This window comes from Hyla sarda, chromosome 2, assembly GCF_029499605.1.
Source record: "Hyla sarda isolate aHylSar1 chromosome 2, aHylSar1.hap1, whole genome shotgun sequence".
Lineage (NCBI taxonomy): Eukaryota > Metazoa > Chordata > Amphibia > Anura > Hylidae > Hyla > Hyla sarda.
In genome coordinates this window covers 84,149,987-84,171,607 of record NC_079190.1, presented here as the reverse complement: position 1 = coordinate 84,171,607, position 21,621 = coordinate 84,149,987, and the positions used below count along the sequence as shown (strand labels likewise).

At 45.6% G+C, this 21,621-nt stretch overlaps 1 protein-coding gene across 4 annotated transcripts in view; it reads right to left on the bottom strand.

The window, feature by feature from the left end:
• Positions 1-21,621, bottom strand: part of PAN2 (poly(A) specific ribonuclease subunit PAN2) — a 104,385-nt gene that overhangs the window by 10,323 nt on the left and 72,441 nt on the right. For all 4 annotated transcript variants that reach the window (XM_056562355.1, XM_056562354.1, XM_056562352.1 and 1 more), the window contains exons 15-16: positions 17,275-17,373; positions 872-945 (exon numbers count right to left, since the gene is read on the bottom strand). In XM_056562355.1, the coding sequence (XP_056418330.1) occupies positions 872-945; positions 17,275-17,373 (173 nt within the window). The remainder of the gene's footprint in view (positions 1-871; positions 946-17,274; positions 17,374-21,621) is intronic.

Genomic DNA, 21,621 nt, shown 5'->3' with positions numbered 1-21,621 from the left:
GAGGGAACGTAGGAAGGAGAGTCAAAAGTTTGTTTAATGTTATGGAAATAAAAAAAAACTGTATAAACACACACACACACACACACACACACACACACACACACACACACACACACACACTACAGCCTAATAAGAGCTTAGTCTAAAGATATAAATATTAGATTAGGCCTTAAAAAAGTTGCCTGATATATTTGGGTCACTAAGGTTATGGCGACACAGTTGCTTGTGGTGTTGGGTATTGTAGACAAGCTTTATCAGTATTTCAATTAAGGCCAGGTCATCAACCAGACTGATGTTTAAGGAACACTGTCAGCCTGTTCACCCACACTAAACCCAATACCATGGGTTATAGTGTGGGTGAACTCGAGTCAGATGATGGGTAACTTACCAAAATCCTACTCTTTGTTCCCAGAATTGCGCAAGTAGGCGGGGCCCTGCTGACTCAATTTACATATGCATATTCTGTGTCTCCACGTCCTAGTGACTCCAGTCATGACGATTCTGTCTTCACGTCCTGGTGACTCCTGCTGCTCTATGCAAAAAGCAGAGCCCTAACGTGACCAGTGCTCACGTGAGGGCTCTGCTTTTTGCATGGAGCAGCAGGAGTCACCAGGACGTGGAGACAGAATTGTCATCATTTTTCCCACATGCTTAATTCCACACAGAGAACTACACTTGTTTGTATAGTATCGCACTTCAGCCGTATTCAAGATTGTGAGACTGAGCTGCAACACCACAACCCATAGACAGGGGTGGCACTGTTTCTAGAGGAAAGCAGCCAGGCTTTTCCTAATCCTGGACAACCTCTTTAATGTGAAGCAACCCCCTGCAGTTAACTGGACAGGTTTATGCTTCCAAGTAGTAGTCTTACCATTCTTCTTTGATACTTTCAGGGGGATTCAGGTAGTTCAGTTCTGCTTTTCGCAGAGCCTTTTTAAAAGCATACTGCAAAAGACAAATAAGATTGCAGAGAAGAAATAAAAACCTGTATTTAAACTAGACAAAATGTACTTCATCAAGAGAAAAGTGCAGCTCAAAGGCTAATGGGGGGTGCTGAGGTTAACTGTGGGGCATTTAATACCCAAAGTGCCTAGTGGGTTCTATAGAATATTCAAAGCAAGGGGCTACAGTCCTAAAGCAATCCCTAATGGGATACGTCGGACGTGGGGGTTGGGGGGAAAGATATGTGCAAAGAGAGAATCGCTATACCACTGATATTTTAACTACAAATAAACCTTTTTTGGTTGCATATGGATGTAACTACAAGTAAAATTAGAGCATCAGAAGGATGGGGTAGTCTGCAAGGCCCTTGCGGATACTAGCCCGATCACACTGTATAATACAGGTTATAAAAACAAATCAAATTCATAAAATTTCAGTTGTCTTAAAAATGATAGAAAAAAAACTGCAGATAAAGCATATAAGGCTATGTTCACACAGCGGAATTCTAGCGGAGCTCCGTGAGCGGAATTCTGCAAGTAGAGATCCGCGCTGTGAACATTCCCATCAGTGTGAATGGGTCTTCCGCGAGACCCATTCACACTGCGGAAATTGTTCCACGCAAAGAATGAACATGTTCATTCTTTGCGTGAAATTCCGTGAGTACTGCATAGCAGTCAATGGTGATGGTGCAAGTGCCCTGCGGCGGCCTGACGGAATCTCCGCTTAGGGAATTCCACGAGCGGAGATTCCGCAGTGTCAACATACCCTAAGACAACAACAATAAGTTTATAAAAATAACCCACCAATTGTATGCAACAAATGTGCTGACAGCCAGCTCCTAACAAGTCAATGGTTGTAATCCAATGTGGCAGAAATATTCTTGCATGGCTACTATGTAGCTGAAATAGTACTGTGGAAAAAGAAATTTGCTCTAAGGTTAGGTTGTATACTGTAGAAATGCCGGTCCTGTGAACCTGTGGAAAATATGTGCCGTCCCAAGAGCTGTGCTCTATTTAACGTCAAATCCTGTATGGGGAAGTGCAATGCAGTGGAGCAATGCTATGCACCCTATGTTATTCTTGGCTGTAAATTGCGTGTTTTGCGTGAAAATCACAATCAAATGCAGTGCAATGCAGTGGAGCTATGCTCTTTTGTGATACCTGTAACATTCAAGTTATAGCAGAGCTGTGCTCTGTCTAGAGTTCCTATATATAAAGAAGCCTGGAGACTATGTCCCCGCTCACCCGTTACTGGTGGTGAAAGCTCCGATGTGGTGCTTGATCCAATGTGTAACTTGCACGGGGCGCTCCCAGCTGCGCGGGTAGGCTCCTGGAGTACGCCAGCTGACTGTCACAACGAGTGGCCGCAGTCTGGAGTACATGGGCCGCGTATGTGCATCTGCAGATTCTCTCACTGCAGAGCGTTGGTATCAAAGGGCTGGGTTGAAGTATCAGAGTGCCAGGCTATACGCGTTTCTGGAGGTCATCTCCATTCCTCTAACAGGTGGGGTAGTTTATACAGATCAGTGGTAAGCAGAAGAAACTGGTGTGGATGGGGTTGGGAAAAACAGGTCACTTGGGAAACATGGAGCAGGAGTCCAATAAAGGTGGGAGTGGTTGTGTAACTGATAGACCATGTGGGTTTACTTTTGGGTTGCAGATAAAGTGTGTGGGAAAGGCGATTGTCCAGTGGATGCCACAATGTGTGTGATAATTAGAATTTACGGTAAATCTGACCCATAGTGGTGGGGTTGCCCCCTATGTTATTCTTGGCTGTAAATTACGTGTTTCTCTTGGTGAAAATCACAATCAGAAATGGACATTAAAAATTGTGAAAGTGAATAAATGAGAAAATTTAAGCAAAAATAAAAAAGTTCTAAAATAATGAGAATGAAAAAATGAATAAAACTGTAAATAGAAATTAAACAAACAAAAACAGGAGTCATTTATAAATATGCATGAAAGACAGGATGGGTCAAATCTTAAATATGGATAAATTGAAAACCGAGAACGAGCAAATGAAATGAAATATACTTGTCTGGTAAAAATAGTGTGCATAAGTGCATGCATGTCTTTTCTGGTAGAAAATAAGATAAATTTATAAAATATGAAAATCTACAAATATGGCGAACTGTTTCAAAGTAAACATGGCCGTAAACATTGGCACCCCTGAAATCTTTCAAGAAAATGAAGTATTTCTCACAGAAAAGGATTGAGGTAACATGTTTTGCTATACACATGTTTATTCCCTTTGTGTGTATTGGAACTAAACCCCCCCCCCCCCCCCCCCCCAAAAAAAAAAAAAAAAGTGAGGGGAGAAAAAAAGCTAATTGTACATGTCACACCAAACTCCAAAAATGGGCTGGACAAAATTATTGGCACCCTTAACTTAATATTTGGTTGCACACCCTTTGGAAAACATAACTGAAATCAGTCGCTTCCTATAACCATCAATTAGCTTCTTACACCTCTCAGCCAGAATGTTGGACCACTCTTCCTTTGCAAACGGCTCCAGGTCTCTCTTATTGGAAGGGCGCCTTTTACCAACAGCAATTTTAAGATCTCTCCACAGGTGTTCAATGGGATTAGGATCTGGACTCATTGCTGGCCACTTCAGAACTCTCCAGTGCTTTGTTACCTTCCATTTTCCCAGAAGGATTTCGGCTTACTCCAGTTCATCTTGGCAAAATGTAATCTTGTTTTTTTTATGTCTCTGGGTCTACTGCCATAGCATTTCATTTAACCCCTTAAAGGGGTACTCCGCCCCTAGACATCTTATCCCCTATCCAAAGGATAGGGGATAAGATGTCAGATCGCCGCGGTACCGCTGCTGGGGAGCCCCGGGATCCCCGCTGCGGCACTGCGCTATCATTACAGCACAGAGCGAGTTCGCTCTGTGCGTAATGACGGGCGATACAGGGGACGGAGCCGCGTGACGTCATGGCTCCGCCCCTTGTGACATCACGGCCCGTCCCCTTAATGCAAGTCTATAACAGGGGGCGTGACGACCGCCGCGCCCCCTCCCATCGACTTGTATTGAAAGGGGTGGGCCGTGACGTCACTAGGGGCGGAGCCGTGACGTAACGATGCTCCGACCCCTGTATTGCGCGTCATTACATGCAGAGCGAACTAGCTCTGTGCTGTAATGATAGCGCAGTGCCGCAGCGGGGATCCTGGGGCTCCCAGGCAGTGGCACCGCGGCGATCTGACATCTTATGCCCTATCCTTTGGATATGGGATAAGATGTCTAGGGGCGGAGTACCCCTTTAAGGGCCGAGGGTTTTTCTGTTTTTTTGCATTTTCGTTTTTTTCCTCCTTGCCTTTAAAAAATCATAACTCTTTCAATTTTGCACCTAAAAATCCATATGATGGCTTATTTTTTGCGCCACCAATTCTACTTTGTAATGACGTCAGTCATTTTGCCTAAAAATCTAAGGCTAAAAAAAAATAATTGAGAGACAAAATTGAAAAAAAAAACAACCTGTTTTGTTACTTTTGGGGGCTTCCGTTTCTACGTAGTACATTTTTCGGTAAAAATGACACCTTATCTTTATTCTGTAGGTCCATACGATTAAAATGATACCCTACTTATATAGGTTTGATTTTGTCGCACTTCTGGAAAAAATCATAACTACATGCAGGAAAATTAATACATTTAAAATTATCATCTTCTGACCCCTATAACTTTTTTATTTTTGTGCATATGGGGCGGTATGAGGGCTAATTTTTTGCGCCATGATCTGAAGTTTTTAGCGGTACCATTCATTGCATTGATAGGACTTATTGATCGCTTTTTATTCATTTTTTCATGATCTCAAAAGTGACCAAAAATGCACTATTTTGGACTTTCTTTGCGTGTACGCCATTGACCGTGCGGTTTAATTAACTATATATTTTTATAATTCAGACATTTCCGCATGCGGCGATACCATATATGTTTATTTTTATTTTCACTGTTTTTTTTTTATTTTTAAAGGGGGGGCGATTCAAATTTTTAATAGGGAAGGGGTTAAATGATCTTTATTCACTTTTTTTTTCCACTTTTTTTTGCAGTGTTATAACTCCCATAGGGACCTATAACACTGCACACACTGATCTTTCACACTGATCACTGGTTTCTCATAGGAAACCAGTGATCGATGATTCTGCCGCTTGACTGCTCATGCCTGGATCTCAGGCACTGCGCAGTCATTCGGCGATCGCACAGCGAGGAGGCAGGTGGGGACCCTCCTGCTGTCCTGTAAGCTGTTCGGGATGCCGCGATTTTGCCGCGGCTATCCCGAACAGCCCACTGAGCTAACCGGCATACTTTCACTTTAGACGCGGCGTTCAACTTTGAACGCCGCGTCTAAAGGGTTAATAGCGCGCAACATCGCGATCAATGCCGCACACTATTAGCCACGGGTCCCGCCCGTTGTTAGAGGCCGGGCCCGACCCGCTATGATGCGGGGCTATGCCGTGGCCCCGCATTATAGATCAGGAGCGGACACATGATGTTCCAGTACGTCATGTGTCCTTAAGGGGTTAAATGTCGACGGATAGTTTGCGCTGACACCGATGCTCCCTGAGCCTGCAGGACAACTTGAATATCTTTGGAACTTGTTTTGGGCTGCTTATTCACCATCCGGACTATTGTGTCGACACCTTTCATCAATTTTTCTCTTCCGTCCACGCCCAGGGAGATTAGCTACAGTGCCATGGGTTGCAAACTTCTTGATAATGTTGCGCACTGTGGACAAAGGCAAATCTAGATCTCTGGACATGGACTTGTAACCTTGGGATTGTTGATATTTTTACACAATTTTGTTTCTCAAGTCCTCAGACAGTAGTTCTCTTCTCTTTCTGTTGTCCATGCTTAGTGCGGCACACACAGACACACAATGCAAAGACTAAGTGAACTTTGCTTCTTTTTAACTGCTTTCAGGTGTGATTTTTATTTTGCCCACACCTGTTACTTGCCCCAGGTGAGTTTAAAAAGAGCATCACATGCTTGAAAAAGGAGATTTTTTAACACTTACCGTAAAATCTCTTTCTCGAAGGATCCATTGGGGGACACAGACGGTGGGTGTATGCTGCTGTCTCTAGGAGGTATGACACTATGAGGACAAAGAAGTCGGCTCCTCCCAGCAGGATATACCCGCCTCCAGGCCCTGAGGTAATCAGTTTTAGTACAGAGCAATAGGAGAGAACCGACAGGTCAAGGAAAAAGACGAACTGTCTGAGAACCAGAAGAAAAGATATAACTGAACACACCCTCGGACAGAGAACCAAAGAGAAACCCAAAAGGGCGGGAGCTGTGTCCCCCAACGGATCCTTCGAGAAAGAGATTTTACAGTAAGTGTTAGAGAAAAGGTTTTTTGTTTTTTTTTATCGGCTCCATTGGGTGACAGACCATGGGACATACCAAAGCCTTCCCTTGGGTGGGTAGATAGTCAAGCAGACGGCTGTTCCACTGCCACCTGCAGCAGTTTACGGCCCAGACTAGCATCAGCCGATGCGAAGGTATGAACCCGGTAGAATCTCGAGAAAGTGTGCAAAGACGACCAAGTAGCCTCCTTGCAAATCTGCGAGGCCGAGGCTTTGTTCTGGAGCCCAGGATGTCCCAACAGAAACGGATAGAATGAGCCACAACCCTGAAGGGAAGAATCTTCCCCCTACAGTGATAGGCTTACGAAATGGCAGACCGGATCCACCGAGAAGTGGTAGCCTTGGAAGCAGGTTGTCCCCCTACGACGACCTTCCGTAAGGACGAAAAAGGAATTGCACTGACAAACGAAGAAGAGATAGAGAGGTAATACCTAACAGCCCAAACCACATCCAGTTTGTGGAGTAAATGCTCCCTAGAATGAGAAGGAGCGGGACAAAAAGGACGGAAGAATAATGTCCTCATTGAGATGAAGGCCGAAACAACCTTAGACAAAAAGGAAGGATCTGGCCGGAAGACAACCTTGTCCTGGTGAAGCACCAGAAACGGAGAATGGCAGGAGAGAGCTGCCAAATCAGACACTCTCCGATTGGAGGAAATAACAAAAAACGCCACTTTCCAAGAAAGGAGGCACAGGGACACCTCCCCAAGGAGTTCAAAAGGTTCACCTTGGAGTACCCCCAGAACCAGATTCAAGTCCCAAGGGGGAGAAGAAGGTGACCGATAAGGAGGGGCAGCATGCGCCACTCCTTGAAGGAAGGTCCGGACATGAGAATTAGAAGCCAGAGGACGCTGGAAAAGAATAGAAAGGGCCGAAACCTGACCCTCAAGGGAACAGAGACAACCCCAGTTCCAATCCAGTCTGCAAGAAAGAGAGAAGATGGGAAACTGAAAAGGTAACCGGACACAAGACCTGAGCTTCACACCAACTAAAATAAGACCACCAGGTACGGTGGTAAAATTGCCGAGGAGGACTTACGAGCCTTGAGCATGGTGCGAATGACTTGGGTAGAGAAACCGCGGCTCTCAAAACCGCAGTCTCGACCGCCACGCCGTCAAAGCAGAGACGGTAATAGGGGTGGCACAGGAGACCTGAGATAGGAGGTCTGGACGATAAGGAAGGCGCCAAGTCGTTCAGGAGCCTGACTATGACGACGTACCACGCCCGCCGGGCCCAGACTGGGCCACTAGAATGGCGGAAACGTCCACTGAGCGTTTCCTCAAGACCCCCAAAAGAGAAGAAAGGGAGGAAACAGATAAGGTAGGGCAAAGCCCGACCACCAAATAGACAAGGTAGGGCAAGGCTCGACCAAGAGAGAGGAACGCTTCGGTTGTGGCGAGACAAGCAGAGGTCCACGCCTGGAGCGCCCCAGGGGTTGCAGATCACAGCAAACACCCCTGGATGTAGAGACCAGTGGCCTTGGACGACTGAGGACCGGCCGAGAAGATCACATCCCAGAGACTGCCAGACTGAAGATAACTGAGATGGCTGGAAACCTGAGTTCCGGCCAGGAGGAAAATTCCCAAGAAGCAAGCAAAGAAAGAATTGCCCTAGGCCCCAAAATGTTGAAGGGGAAAAAGCTTCTTGGGGGGGGGGGGGCCAAGACCCCAGACCGGGCGGTCCCTGAAAACACCTCCCCAGCCTGACAGACTGGCAGGGATGGACAGGAAGGAACATCCCCGAAAAAAATGAGGGGGAAAACGAAGCCACCATAGAAGGGATCAACAAGACTGACGAGAGAGAACGATCTTGCGGCCGAGAGACAATGGAGACCTGTCACACCGTAAGAAAATCACCAGTTGAAGAGGTCGGTGATGAAACTGGGCAAATGGCACGGTCTCCACGGCCGCCGCCAATCGACCCAGGACATCCATGCGAATGGAAACTGGAGCAGGGAGCCAAAGGCATCAGACTCTTGAAAAGAGTCGGCGGAGTCGAAAGCGGGCAGAGGCCGCATCGAACTGGAGCCCCAGGAGAGCGGTTGGGCTTGTCCCAAATGACCATCCAACCAAAGTGAGACAAGGTCTGGAGGTTGAGACTAAGACTCTCCAGGATCTGGGTCCTGGCTGGAGCTCAGATCAGGAGGTAGTCCAAATAATGAACCACGGAAACAACTGTTGTCCGTAAAAAGGCAATCACAGGTGCCTGGACTTTGGTAAAGGTCCGCGGAGAAGTGGCCAGACCGAAATGGATAGCCACAATAGAAATGACCGTCCGGAACTGCAGAGCCGAGGTACCGCTGATGACCGGGAAACAATGAGAAGTTGAGGCAGGCATCCCCTTGATGTCCACCGGAGGAATGAAAACTCTCCTTGAACGATGGACGCCAGCACCGAATGGAGAGACTCCATTCGGGATGGGAACGCAAGATGCTGGCTGAGATACTCGAGAACCAAGACTGGTCGAACAGAAACGCCTTTCTTGGAGACCACAGAGGTTGGAATAAACCTCGAAAAACGTTCCCCTGAAGCTGCACGTCCAGGCATCCCGGAGGGTGAGAGGCGACCAACCACCCGAGAGAGGTCGGCGGGTGGGGGCGACCCTTCAGGCCGAGGAAGGCCTACGGGTGCCTGATGGGACCACCAAACGTCCGGAACGGATAGCCGACCTCCAGGAGGAATGGGTTCGGAAAGAGGAGCCCTCTTCCCATGAAGGCGCCTGGCTGGACCTTTTGTTGGTACCCTTTGTTTGTACCAAAGGTCCGCAGAACCAGAAGGAGAACTTACAGCGGTTCTGTGAGTCTTACCAGAGGTAATAAAGAACTCTTTTTCCGCCCGTCGCCTCACTTCCTGAAGGTGGCGTCCGCATTCCAGGCTTAAAGCCACATGAAGGGACGGTGGCTACCAGGTAGCTTGTGGTAAAGGCAGCAAAGTGGCTGCATATGTAAGCAGAACACAGAAAAAGCTGCAGAGCATCGGAGAGCTAGATTAAATAAATCTTCCAGAGGGATCTTGAAGACTACCCTGGCGGAGTTGGAAGACCATACTAAAAGGGCCTTTGACACCCAGACAGAAGCAAAAGCAGGAAGACCCTGCTGCCTCAAGGGCAGAGATTGCCAAAATATCCACCTTCGTGTCCGCTGGTTTCTTGAAGGCAGCCGCATCAGCCAACGGCCGGGAAGGCGCCTTAGAGAGGCGGGAGACCGGCGGATCCACAGTTGGAGAGGAGGTCCACCGAGCAATGAGGTCCTTGGCGAAGGAATACCGCGCTTTAACCTTCTTCGTTTCCTGAAACTTCTTGTCAGGGTGACTTCCGGAAGATACCCGCAGGGCGTAAAATTCAGCGTGAGAGCTGAAAGTCTTGAGTGCCGGTCGGGCACAAAGAAAGGAGGAGACTTCTGGAGCCACGTCCGAAGTTCCTGGGTCCTTTAGATGGAAGGTGTCTCTTATGGCCGCAACCACTGAGTACACCACATCAGGCACATCCGTGCGGTCCTCTGAGTCGTAGGCCGAATCAGAAACCTCATCCACAAGTTCTCCAGGTGAATGGGAAAGAGGTGAGGCAGCCCTGAAAGAGGTCTGACACGATGAAAGGAAACTTCTGGACCACGTCTGAAGTTCCTGGGTCCTTTAGCTGGAAGGTGTCTCTTATGGATGCAACCAATGAGTACACCACATTAGGCACATCCGTGCGGTCCTCTGAGTAGAAGGCCGAATCAGAACTTCTTCCACAAGTTCTCCAGGTGAATGGGAATGTGTGAGGCGGCCCTGGAAGAGAGAGAGCCAGAGCGGCGACCCTGGGAGCATTCTCTAGAGGAGCGACGCTTGCTACAGGTCGGAGTAACGGGGCGATGCCTGCGAGGGGAGCGCCCGTGCCTGCCAGAAGACTCGGGGGAGGAGTCATGACACACCCCTATGATGCTGCGAGAGCGTCAGAATAGGGGGAGAGCGGGACCCTCCGGAGGGCCGGTGCAGGGAGGGCCTCTCCAAGGCAGTCCCACATAACGGGAGACCTGAGCCAAGTCGGATACAGACTGGGAGAGGGTGGGAACCCAGGCTGGAGGGGCGGCCGAACCCACCGGGTCTGGAAGAACAACCGGGGTAGAGTAGCAGGGGGGTCTGGGGGAGCAGTGGAGCAGACAGAACAAGTGGTTCAGTAGAACCAGACAGTTTAGAGTTACAGTATTAACAGAGTAAAGGAGTGGCTAACACTCCAGTTAACTGTTTAGAGGGAGGCCGTTCTGGCCCTCTCTCACCAAAGACTGTGTTCCATTTCACTGTGTTGCTGATACAGTCTGCATATTTTACTGTTTCACATGCCTTGAGATCCCCATAGACCACAATGGACCTATTAAAAACCACAACACTGTAACTTTGTCCCAACCCGGGACTCGAACCCGTGGTGGTCTCCAGCTGTCAGAGAGGAGAAATGCCGGCTAATAGCAAGGGGGGGGGGAGCGTGTTAGGAGCAGGGGGCACCGCTGATTGGCCCCTGCCACCGTAATCGCGCGCACAGCGCTGATTGGTGCACAGTTCGCGCCCAGAGAAGCTTCGGCGGCCCTGGGTGGGCGGAGCTAAAGCACACCGGGCCGCGGAAGTATTAACAAGAAGTCCCGTAATGGCACCCGCTCCTTGCCCCGAGCGCACATGTGAATGCATGTGCGCTCGCGGGGAACTGAGCGGACTAGACGCCGCCGGCAGCAGCCGCGGCCGAAAGTGAAAGTAAGCCGGCGCTCAGAGCGCCCGCATAGAGAATGCCGTGGCTGTCAGCTGCTTCAATGTAAAAACACACACACAGTCGCCACACACACACACACACACACACACACACACACACACACACATACATACATATATATATACATATACATATATATATATATATATATATATATATATATATATATATATATATAAGAATAAAGTGTAGAAAGTTGCCCATTCAAACTGCCACTGCTCACCCCAGTTTTTAATAAAGGACCCCCTGTCCAGGCCAGCCCCATTAGACCCATGAGAAGGTGGCCCAAGAACTGAGGGTCTCCAGATGTTGCAAATCTGCACCTAAGGAGAAAGGGAAATATACTCACCTCAGTCAGAAGAACTTATCTCATGAAGTCTTCCTATGAAGTCTTCAGCCAGCTTTTATCACCCGCATCATGCCGGGCTACAATGTGCGAGCGAGGCGAGCAGGGAGATAAGGTGACCCGGACCCATGAGGTACAAACCCAGGCGCTGACCGTTGGCGAGAGGGGATGAACAGCGCATATACGCAATGTCTGTGCCCCCTTACTCGCAATGGGGAAACAGTGAGCCACAGTTCCTGAGTCCTCACCTGAAAACAGGAAAGAAAATGGAATAAAAAAATCTAACACATCCCTAAATCTAGGAAAATAATAAAACCTAAGACCTGGTCTGGAGAGAACTCCAGACCATGTCCACCTCCTTAGACACTAAGCTTAAAACTGATTACCTCAGGGCCTGGAGGCGGGTATATCCTGCTGGGAGGAGCAGACTTTGTTGTCATAGTGTCATACCTCCTAGAGACAGCAGCATACACCCACGGTCCGTGTCCCCCAATGGAGCCGATTGGAGCCCACAATTTTGAAAGGTGGCAATAATTTTGTCCAGCCCATTATTGGAGTTTGGTGTGACATTATGTCCAATTTGCTTTTTTTCCCCATCCTTTTTTTTCTTTAGTTCCAATACACACACGGGAATAAACATGTGTATAGCAAAACATTTCAGGGGTGTCAACATTTACGGCCATGACTTTAAAAACAGACTGGCACCTCCATGTAGAGATAGACACGAGGTAGACGGAAATAAATGACAAGATGGTGATATATAAAATAAAGAGGAAACAGTCAAAAATGACTGTTGGGACCTGGAAATAAATAAGTAAATATACATTATATATATATATATATATATTTTTTTTTTTTTTTTTTTTTTTTTTTATTTATTTCCAGGTCCCAACAGTCATTTTTGACTGTTTCCTCTTTATTTGATATATCACCATCTTGTCATTTCTGTCTACCTCGTGTCTATCTCCACATGGAGGTTCCAGTCTGTTTTTATCTTATTTTTAAACATAGAATTTCCCATTTGAAACAGTTCACCATATTTGTAGATTTTCATATTTTATACTTTTTTTTATCGGATTTTCTACCACAAGACATACATTCACGTATGAACACTATTTTTACCAGACAAGTATATTTTATTTCATTTGATCGTTCTCTCAGTTTTAAAAGTATCCATATTTATTAAAATTTGACCCATCCTGTGTCTTCCGTGCACATTTATAAATTACTCCTATTTTTATTGTTTAATTTCTATTTTAATTTTATTCATTTTTATTTTCACTCATTTTATTTTTTATACTTTTTTTACTTTAAATTTTCTCACTCATTTATTACTTATTTACTTCCATTATTTTTCATGTCAATTTCTCATTGTAATTTTCGGCTGTAAATAAGGCGTTTCTCTTGGTGCAAACCAAATACAGTGCAACCCCACCACTATGGGTCAGATTTACCGTAAATTCTAATTATCACACATAGTGGCAACCACAGGACAATCAACTTACCACACACCTTATCTGCAACCACAAAGTAAACCCATATGGTCATCAGTTACACAACCACTCCCACCTTTATTGGACTCCTGCTCCATATTTCCCAGGTGACCCGTTTTTCCCAACCCCATCTACACCCAGCCCGCAACAGTAGACAACCAGCCCTTTGATACCAACGCTCTGCAGTGAACAAGACAAAAAGAAAAAAGACCGAAAACGGCGCCTTGCGTATTACCCTTGGTAATGTGAGAAGTAGGCTATGGTGGAGAGTCCACCGCTCTTATGGAAGGAGGCTCACCAGAGAGAAATAAATGGAGCGCATATCACCCCATACGGGGTACTCACTGATGTCCAGATGACTGCTATGCCTGAGGTCGCAGGAAGCAAGACGGCACTTGTCCTGAAGGAGACGTCTTAGAAATAAGCAAAAAGACCTATGGATTCCAGGCGCTGTCAACTTGGTTCTCAGTGAAAATAAAGGCCAATATACTACAGGTTTTAATAAACACAGTAGTTTTATTGGTATAAACATAAAAAACAGTGATGACGCGTTTCGAGGGGAGACCCCTTTTCCTCAGATCAGGACAGTGAGAGCATCTGCCTCTCACATAACACGCCGAACATCCCACTCTGCTGCACATACGCGGCCCAAGTACTCCAGCTTCCCAGACCGCGGACACTCGTGACAGCTGGCGTACTCCAGGAGCCTACCCGCACAGCTGGGAGCGCAAGTTACAAATTGAATAAAGCACCACATCGGAGCATTCACCTCCAGGAACGGGTGAGCGGGGACATAGTCTCCAGGCTTCTTTATATATAGGAACTCTAGACAGAGCCAGGCTCTGCTATAACTTGTATGTTACAGGTACCACAACAGAGCATACATAGCTCCACTGCATTGCACTTTCCCCATAAAGGATTTGACATAATATAGAGCACAGCTCTTGGGATGGCACATATTTTCCACAGGTTCACAGGACCGGCATTTCTACAGTATACAACCTAACCTTAGAGCAAAGTTCTTATTCTTTTTCCACAGTACTATTTTGGTTACATAGTAGCCATAGAAGAATATTTCAGCTACACAGTAGCCACATTGGATTACAACTATTGACTTGTTAGGAGCTGGCTGTCAGCACATCTGTTGCATACAATTGGCGGGTTATTTTTATGAACTTATTATTGTTGTCTTATATGCTTTATCTGCATTTTCTTTTTTCTATCATCTAAGAAAACTGAAATTGTATGCATTTGGTTTACATGGTTTTATAGCCTATAACATCGTATTATACAGCAGGATCAGGCTAGTATCCGCAAGGGCCCTGCGGACTACCCCATCCTTCTGATGCTCTAATTTTACTTGTACTTACATTCATATACAACCAAAAAAGGTTTATTTGTAGTTAAAATATCAGTGGTATAGCGATTCTCTCACTCTGCACATAACTTCCCCCAACCCCCCATGTCCGACATATCCCTTAAGGCAGTGGTTCTCAACCTTTTTGGCAACTGTACCCACAAAGGCTGAAAGTATGTCCGCGGGTACCCCTCGCGAGGAACTTGCATACAAGGGGTATCTGCGGACAAAAAGAAGTGTGCTTACCTTTATACTAATGCAATACTTATTCCGTGTGTGCCAATATTCCCCCCCTCCATCTTGATCCGCTTGTGCCATTCTTATCAGATATGGCTATAGGGAATCAGAGGGAGGGGGAATGATAGCACAAGGGGATTAAGATTGGGGGGGGGGGGGGGGGGGGGAAATAATCCACCTCCTCCATCTTAATACCCTTGTGCCATTATTCCCCCTCCATATTAATACACTTGTGCTATTATTATCGGATATGGCAAAAGGGGATCAGAGGGAGGGGGGATAATCATCACCCCCCTCCATATTTATCCCCTTGTGCCATTATCCCTCCCCCCCCTCCATCTTAAATGTCTTGTGCTATTATTTCTACCCCCCACCTCTACCTGGGAAAATTATTATATACAGTACAGTGTGTGTGAGATATATATTATATATATTTATTTATTTTACACACACACAAACTGTACAGAGAGATGCCGGGGCCATTCGCCGCTATGCGCTGACAAATACTGGCCAATGCATGGCCGTATTGTCAGCACTCTGGCGTACTTCCGGACAACCGGGGGCGTACCCCTAGGGGTACACGTACCACCGGTTGAGAACCCCTGCCTTAAGGGAGTGCTTTTAAAATGTACTTCATGTTGACAAACACAGATTTGAAGGAAAAAAAGTTTATATACAGCGGGGATCAAAAGTTTGGGCACCCCACGTAAAAATGTCTGTTAATATGCATAAAGAAGCCAAGGAAAGATGGAAAATTATCCAAAAAGGCATCAAATTACAGATTAGACATTCTTATAATATGTCAACAAAAGTTAGATTTTATTTCCACAATTTACACTTTCAAAATAACAAAACTAAAAAAATGGTGTCTGCAAAAGTTTGGGCACCCTGCAGAGTTAATATCTTGTACTGCCCCCTTTGGCAAGTATCACAGCTTGTAAACGCTTTTTGAAGCCAGCAAAGAGTCTTTCAATTCTTGTTTGAGGTATCTTTGCCCATTCTTCCTTACAAAAGTCTTCCAGTTCTTTGAGATTTCTGCTGTCTGTCACGCACTGCTCTTTTAAGGTCTATCCATAGATTTTCAATTATGTTGAGGTCAGGAGATTGTGAATGCCATGGCAAAACCTTCAGTTTACGCCTCAATGTAATCCCCTGTGGATTTCGAGGTTTGTTTAGGATGAATATCCATTTGTAGAAGCCATCCTCTCTTTAACTTCAGCTTTTTCACAGATGGCATCAAGTTCGCATCCAAAATTTGCTGAAATTTTATTGAATCCATTTTTTCTTCTACTCGCGAGATGTTCCCTGTGCCACTGGCTGCAATACAACCCCAAAGCATGATTGATCCACCCCCATGCTTAACAGTTGGACAGAGGTTCTTTTCATTAAATTCTGTTCCCCTTCTCCAAAACGTACCTTTGCTCATTCCGGCCAAAAAGTTAAATTTTAACCTCATTGGTCCACAGAACTTGTTTCAAAATGCATCAGGCTTGTCTATATGTTCATTTGTAAAGTTCAAACGCTGATTTTTGTGGTGAGGAAGAGGTTTTCTTCTGATCACTCTTCCATGAAGACCATATTTGTACAAGTATCTCTTTATAGTGGAATAGTGTACCACAACTCCAGTGTCTGCCAGATCTTTCTGGAGGGATTGTGCAGTCAAACGTGGGTTTTGAATTGTTTTTCCTCACAATCCTGTGAGCTGTTCTGTCTGATATTTTTCTTGGTCTTCCAGATCTTGATTTAACTTCCACTGTTCCTGATGACTGCCATTTCTTAATTACATTCCGAACAGAGGATATTGACATCTAAAAATGTTTTGCTATCTTCTTATAGCCTTCTCCAGCTTTGTGAGCATCAACTATTTTCAGTTTCAGATTTCTAGACAACTGCTTAGAAGAACCCATGGTGCTGATTGTTGGGGCAAGGTCAGATGAGTCTGGGGATTTTACAACTTTGAGATTGACATCACCTGGTCTTCCCAGATGATTGAAAACAATCCATGACACTGGCAGGTCTCCGCTTTGCAAAGGGGTCAGTGCATGCTATAAAATCTGCAGATGACTTTTTTTTCTGTTATTTTGAAAGTGTAAATTAAGGAAATAAAATCTAACTTTTGTTGACATATTATAAGAATGTCTAATCTGTAATTTGATGCCTTTTGGAGATTTTTCCATCTTTCCTTGGCTTCTTTATGCACATTAATACAAATTTTTACCTGGGGTGCCCAAACTTTTGATCCCCACTGTACCCGAGCCACTGCAGGGGACTGTGCAAAGTCTAGTTGTAAGAGGCTAATGTGTCCCCTGTGTGTTATTCATGAACTAAGGAACTTACCCACCCACACTAGCTACTGACTGTCTATCCTAAGGCTCAGAGAAGGGGGTCAGTCAGTAAAGTTCTGCCAGAAGAATTAAAGGGATGCAGCATCCCAGCATATATACTTATCTTAGCAATTCCCTTCCATACCTGTTCTGAGTTGTCCGCTCTATAATTATTGTGATCCTTACTATAGAATGTGCTTATATACGCTCTTGCATCCCAGCTGGTCCATTCATTTGAATGAGCAGACAGGAGACCGATAGTGACTCAGGTCGGCTCATATTTTCCCCGTACCAGGTTTTGTAACCTGACCTAAAACCGTAGCATACCACGATTTTAGGTCCCGGATCCAGTTACCGTATCTTCAAAACGTAGTGTGAACCCACCCTCAGATGGCTGACCTCAAGAGCACAATATGTAAATGTTATTCTTACATTTTAGGCAATAATTATACCAAAAACACAAAGAGCTTTACCTCTGCCTGCACCTTCCAAAACTCAGCCTCCTTTGTGCTGTTAACTTCACAGTTAATGACAAGTACATCAGGAAGACAACGAATGTTACGGGTCTGAACCTATGGGTAAGAAAATATTGTAAACATCAATCTGTTAAGGTGCTGGGCCTTTGTCCAAATATACTGACCACATGAATATGTAATAAACCTGGCCTGACAGATCTGCACCTTTTTTCTGTGTTTTGGACCCACTCCTTTAACCCCTATTTGGCTTAAAAAAAATATATAAAAAAATAATAATAATAATTACAAGTGTGAACCCAGCCTTATAGTTAAGAGTCACGTGAAAGTAGGACAGTGGGGGGTTTAAGCACTATATTATATTGCTCATGCACATAAGCAGTACTTTGTTAATGACGTATTATAATTGATCATGTCTAAAGTAAATAAAACTGCACAACAGTCACACTTTAACATGCTGCAAATATATTCGGGGTAAACTAAATATTATATGAATAGGGGGTGGAAGAATGTCCTCAGAAGGAAACAAGGAAAAAAAGCATACAACAGATAGCCCTGACAGTTATGTGAAGTTGTTTTTTATGACACAATGGAAGACTCAACTGGGCTTTAATCATTCAATTTCCTGCTGGTGGGCCTGCTGTACTCAGCTGTTTAAAGACAGTTGGCAGGTCTCCCTTACGGAGACAGCCCTTGGGTTCTCAATTGGACTTCTAATTACCGACGAAACTGTTGACCTGGTTTCCTCAGTTACTGGCTCGCATTGCCCATTTCGTCCTAAGGTGTGCCTTTACCGGCCATGAAATTTGCCTAGTTTTAACTGGCCCAATTCATTTTGCTTGCTGCTCGTATTCATGATGCATCGAGATGGTGGTCGCAGACTATGCTTCTTGGTGGTTGTTGAGTGTGTTAACTCCACTATGCTGTCAGAGAAACTCTCTGCCCTCAGGGCTGACTCCATGGAACTATTTCAGAAGGTGTGGCAACCTTGTCAGTAAAAGCAGGAAAAAAAAAGGAAGAGACCACTGTGGTGAAGTGGCCAAAATCATAAAACAAAAAAAAGCTAGCATTTAGTAATTATAAAAAATAAAAAAAATTAAATAAAAAGCAGAGCAATGGAAGATAAGGAAATCTACAAGATTAGGCAGAAAAAGACCAAGCAAGTTATAAGAACTTCTAAAGCACAGGCAGAAGAAAGACTAGTTCAGTCTGTGAAAAAAGGGGATCAGACATTCGTCAGATATATAAATAAAAAAGGAAATTAAAACAAAGAAAAACTAAATAAAAAATAAAAAAAGGAAGGAATGCATGTAGAAGAGAATAAAGGGCCAGCCGACTGCCTTAATGAATACTTCTGTTCAGTTTTTACAGAAGAAAAATAAGGAAAAGGACCTCAATTGGGGAGGAAGACTAATGAATCGTTTGATGCATGTGTCTTTACAGAGGAAGAGGTTCTACGTTTGTTGTCTAAAGTTAAGACAAATAAGTCACAGGGGCCTGATGGGATACACCCAAAATTATTAAAAGAGCTTAGCGGTGAACTAGCAAAACAGTTAAGAGTTATTTAACCAATCAGTGGTAACAGGAGTCGTCCTGGAAGATTGGAAATTAGCAAATGTTGTGCCCATTCACAAGAAAGATAGTAGGGAGGAATAAAGCAACTATAGACCAGTAAGTCTGACATCAATAGTGGGGAAATTAATGGAAACTCTACTAAAGGATAGGATTGTGGAACATCTAAAATTCCTGGATTACAAGATGAAAAATAGAGATGAGTGAAGTTACAGTGATTTGATTTGTCAAGAACTTCTCAGCTCTGTAGTTGCTGACTTTATCCTGCATAAATGAGTTCAGTTCTCAGGTGCTCCAGTGGGCTGGAAAAGGTGGATACAGTGCTAGAAGACTCTCTCCCCACCGGAGCACCTGAAAGCTGAACTAATTTATGCAGGCTAAAGTCAGCTGCCGAGCAGAGAAGTTTGTGACGAATAGAATCGTAACTTCGCTCATCTCTAATGAAAAACATGGGTTTACTTCAGGGAGATCAGGTGAAATAAATCTAATTGATTTTTTTAAATGGATGACTAAAATAATAAATGGCGGAGGGGCAGTAGACATCGCATATCTAGATTTTAGTAAGGCTTTTGACACATAGAAGACTTATCAATAAACTACAGTCTGAGCTTGGACTCGTATTGTTGAGTGGATTAGGCAGTTGCTTAGTGACAGACAACAGAGGGTTGTAGTCAATGGAGAATATTCAGAACAAGGTCTTGTCACCAGTGGGGACCTCAGGGATCTGTACTAGGACCAATTTTGTTTAATATTTTTATCAGTGACATTGCAGGTCTTGATGGTAAGGTGTGTGTCTTTGCTGATGACACAAAGATATGTAACAGGGTTGATGTTCCTGGAGGGACACACCAAATGGAAAAGGATGTAGGCAAACTAGAAGAATGGGGCATAAAAACCCTCGGGCTAAAAGGAGATTTTTTAACATTTACCGTAAAATCTCTTTCTCAAAGGATCCATTGGCGGACACAGACCGTGGGTGTATCTTGCTGTCTGTAGGAGGTGTGACACTATGGTAACAAAAAAAAGTCAGCTCCTCCCAGCAGGATATACCCACCTTCAGGCTCTGAGCTAGTCAGTTTAAAGGGGTACTCCGCCCCTAGACATCTTATCCCCTATCCAAAGGATAGGGGATAAGATTTCAGATTGCCGCGGTCCCGCTGCTGGGGAGCCCTGGGATCCCCGCTGCGGCACCGCGCTATCATTACAGCACAGAGCGAGTTCGCTCTGTGTGTAATGACGGGCGATACGGGGGACGGAGCAGCGTGACGTCATGGCTCCGCCCCTCATGACATCACGGCCCGTCCCCTTAATGCAAGTCTATGGGAGGGGGTGTGACGACCGCCACGCCACCTCTCATAGACTTGTATTGAAAGGGGCGGGGCGTGATGTCACGAGGGGCGGAGCCGTGACGTAACTATGCTCCGACCCCTGTATTGCCCGTCATTACGTGCAGAGCGAACTCGCTCTGTGCTGTAATGATAGCGCGGTGCCGCAGTGGGGATCCCAGGGTTCCCCAGCAGCGGGACCGCAGCGATCTGACATCTTATCCCCTATCCTTTGGATAGGGGATAAGATGTCTAGGAGCGGAGTACCCCTTTAAGTTCCAGAGCAATAAGAGGAGACCAATAGGTCAAGGAAAACCCCAAAACTGTCCGAGTACCAGAAGAAAAAACATAACTGAACACACTCTCGGTCAGAGAACCAAAAGGAAAAAGGGCGGGAGCTGTGTCCCCCAATGGGTCCTTCGAGAAAGAGATTTTACAGTAAGTGTTAAAAAATTTCCTTTTCTCTATCAGCTCCATTGGGGGACACAGACCCTGGGATGTACCAAAGCCGTCCCTTGGGTGGGCAGATAAGTAATCAGGCAGACGGCCGTAATCAGGCAGCCGCCTGCAACACCCAGGAAAGCATCAGCCGATGCGAAAGTATGAACCCGATAAAACCTCTAAAAAGTGTGCAAAGACGACCAGGTAGCCGCCTTGCAAATCTGCGAGGCCGAGGCTCTATTCTGGAGAGCCCAGGATGCCCCAACAGAACGTGTGGAATGAGCCACAACCCTGAAAGGAGGAACCTTCCCCTTACAGCGATAGGCTTCCGAAATGGCAGACCGAATCCACCTAGAAATGGTGGCCTTGGAAGCAGGTTGTCCCTTGCGACGACCTTCCGTAAGGACAAAAAAGGAATCACACTGACGAAACGAAGAAGTGATGGAGAGATAAGACCGAACAGCCCGAACTACGTCCAGCTTGTGTTGTAAGCGCTCCTTCGGATGAGAAGGAGCCGGGCAAAAGGACGGGAGGACAATGTCCTCATTGAGATGAAAGGCCGAGACCACCTTAGGTAAAAAGGAAGGGTCTGGCCGGAAAACGACCTTGTCCTGGTGGATCACCAGAAACGGAGAACAGCAGGAAAGAGCTGCCAATTCAGACACCCTCCAGATGGAGGCGATAGCCACCAGAAACGCCACTTTCCAAGAAAGGAGGCGGAGAAACACCTCTCTAAGGGTGCACCCTGGAGGGCACTCAGAACCAAATTCAAGTCCCAAGGAGGAGAGGGTGACCGATAAGGAGGAACAGCGTGCGCCACTCCTTGCAGGAAGGTCCGGACATGAGGATTAGAAGCCAGGGGCCGCTGGAAAAGAACAGCAAGGGCCAAAACCTGACCTTTAAGGGAACTGAGAGACAACCCCAGTTCCAACCCTGACTGCAAAAAGGAGAGAAGACAGGGAACAGAGAAGGTCACCGGGGAGAAGTCCTGAGCTTCACACCAACGAAA